The following is a 1,949-nucleotide window of genomic DNA, read 5'->3' as shown; positions in this document are numbered from 1 at the left end:
GGTTCTGCACCCCATCCCCCCAGACACAGTCCGAACCGAGGGTCAACACTACCACTGGCTGGGAATAGTTACAACCAGGGGGCTGCTCCTCCTCCTGCCAAATGTCCCTTTCTTCCCATTAGGCACAGATTCCATCCTGATGGTTGGTGGTCCACACTATGCCCAGTTCTTTCAGGACAAGACCAAAAACTCTATGCTCTGCAAAGGGCAGAACTTCAGACCACCATGCAAGGGGGAAGGGTGGACTGGGAGTTTGGACTTGTGGGGAAAAATATCTGTTCAGGTTTATGCCTGGCTGGGTGGTGTCTAGGTTCGTAAGTGGGACCTCCCTGGAGAAAGAGACCTGAAGTTTCACGGCTCTTACCAGTGAGGTAAAATGAGAGGTCTTTTGTTCCCTGCTCGTCCTCAGCCTGTGGCAGGGCCCTGCTTGGGGGAGGGGTCTCTCATCCTCTGGTCAATAGCATCTGGTCAATAGGCTTTGTACCTGTAATTTGTTTTCTTGAATGCTCTTCCTTGGAGTTACAGCTTGCCGAACTTCTTTCTTGGCTCAGCTCCCCATCTTTGGCTTCATAGAGTCCAATTCCATCTAGTTTTTCTTCCTCTGCTTAGGAGCCTCTGCCGAGGGTTGCTACCAGTCGGCCATCTTCCCAGAATCCCGAGATTCTGATTTTAATAACCAATTTTACTTGGCAAAAATCTTTTTGTTTTTTCTTTCATTAGTAGGAAAATGTATGTGAATCAGCCGTGTCTCTACTACAAATATGTTAAAAAGAACTTGTAAAAGAGTTATCTGCGTTAAAATTGTTTCTATTATGTTTGGCTTTTCTAGTTTTTTGTAGATAATACCTCACCATCTTTTAAGAGATGACTCAACTGTTCTATGGATTAAAAACGTTATGTTGGGAATATATAGATGAGATGAAAATATAGAAATAGCCTGTGCTAAAGAAAAGCTTATCTATTTTGAACTTTAGAGTTTTATTTTCATGTATCTTAAAAGGTCTTATTGAACTGAAGGGATTTATATTGTTCATATCTGCAGGTTGGGCCTTGAGGCAAAAAAAGAAGAAAACCTTGCTGATTGGTATTCTCAGGTGAGGATGCATTTACTTGATTTTTATGTTTTAAATTTTTGTAATACCACTTTGTGTTTAGATTCTAAAGTTGAGGTACAAAGTTAATAGTATTAATGTCTAATACCTTTAACAGTACCCAGAAGTCATTTAATAAGTGACAGTTTTCAAAGCATTGTCACATAAAGTACTGAATTGAAAAGTAGCTCCACGAGATAGTCATTATTTGATATATTTTTTTTAAGTGGTGTGGTGAAGGGATTAGTTCAGAGTCGCAAAGGTAACAAATACCAGAGAGAAGATTGAAGTCCAAGCCTTGAGAGTTGGGAAGCCTGCTGTGGATGTTGTTTCTCAGTATACTGAGGTCTGCTTTGCTTGCATTGTGACCTTCTTCATTGAGAGAATGTATCAGTAGTGGAAGCTCGAGACTTGAATTTGGGTTATCATACTCTCGCCACTTGTACTAGAATTTTGATTCAGTTTAGGCTTTAAAGACAATATTTTTCTTTCAAAAAGGTCATCACCAAGTCAGAAATGATTGAGTACTATGATGTAAGTGGCTGCTATATTCTTCGTCCCTGGGCCTATTCCATTTGGGAAGCCATCAAAGACTTTTTTGATGCTGAGATCAAGAAACTTGGTGTTGAAAACTGCTATTTTCCCATGTTTGTGTCCCAAAGTGCATTAGAGACAGAGAAGACTCATGTTGCTGACTTTGCACCTGAGGTAGGTTAGCATACTTTATGGTTTTTGAAGTGCTCTCTCGTAAACGTGAAAGGATGTTTTCAATAGTGTATAACAACCAATTGAGATGGTGTAGCTCAGTGGATAGGGCACTGGCCACATACACTGGCGGTTTTGAACCCAGCTTGGGCC

General features: G+C 40.9%; 1 protein-coding gene across 1 annotated transcript in view; it reads left to right on the top strand.

The window, feature by feature from the left end:
• Positions 1-1,949, top strand: part of EPRS (glutamyl-prolyl-tRNA synthetase) — an 82,977-nt gene that overhangs the window by 60,842 nt on the left and 20,186 nt on the right. Inside the window, exons 19-20 of the mRNA XM_012805910.2 lie at positions 1,043-1,094; positions 1,590-1,799. Coding sequence (XP_012661364.2) covers positions 1,043-1,094; positions 1,590-1,799 — 262 coding nt within the window. The remainder of the gene's footprint in view (positions 1-1,042; positions 1,095-1,589; positions 1,800-1,949) is intronic.

This window comes from Otolemur garnettii, unplaced genomic scaffold (assembly GCF_000181295.1).
Source record: "Otolemur garnettii isolate 467f Iridium unplaced genomic scaffold, OtoGar3 scaffold00045, whole genome shotgun sequence".
NCBI lineage: Eukaryota > Metazoa > Chordata > Mammalia > Primates > Galagidae > Otolemur > Otolemur garnettii.
The sequence above is the reverse complement of the archived record's forward strand: the minus strand, read 5'-3'. Positions and strand labels throughout refer to the sequence as shown.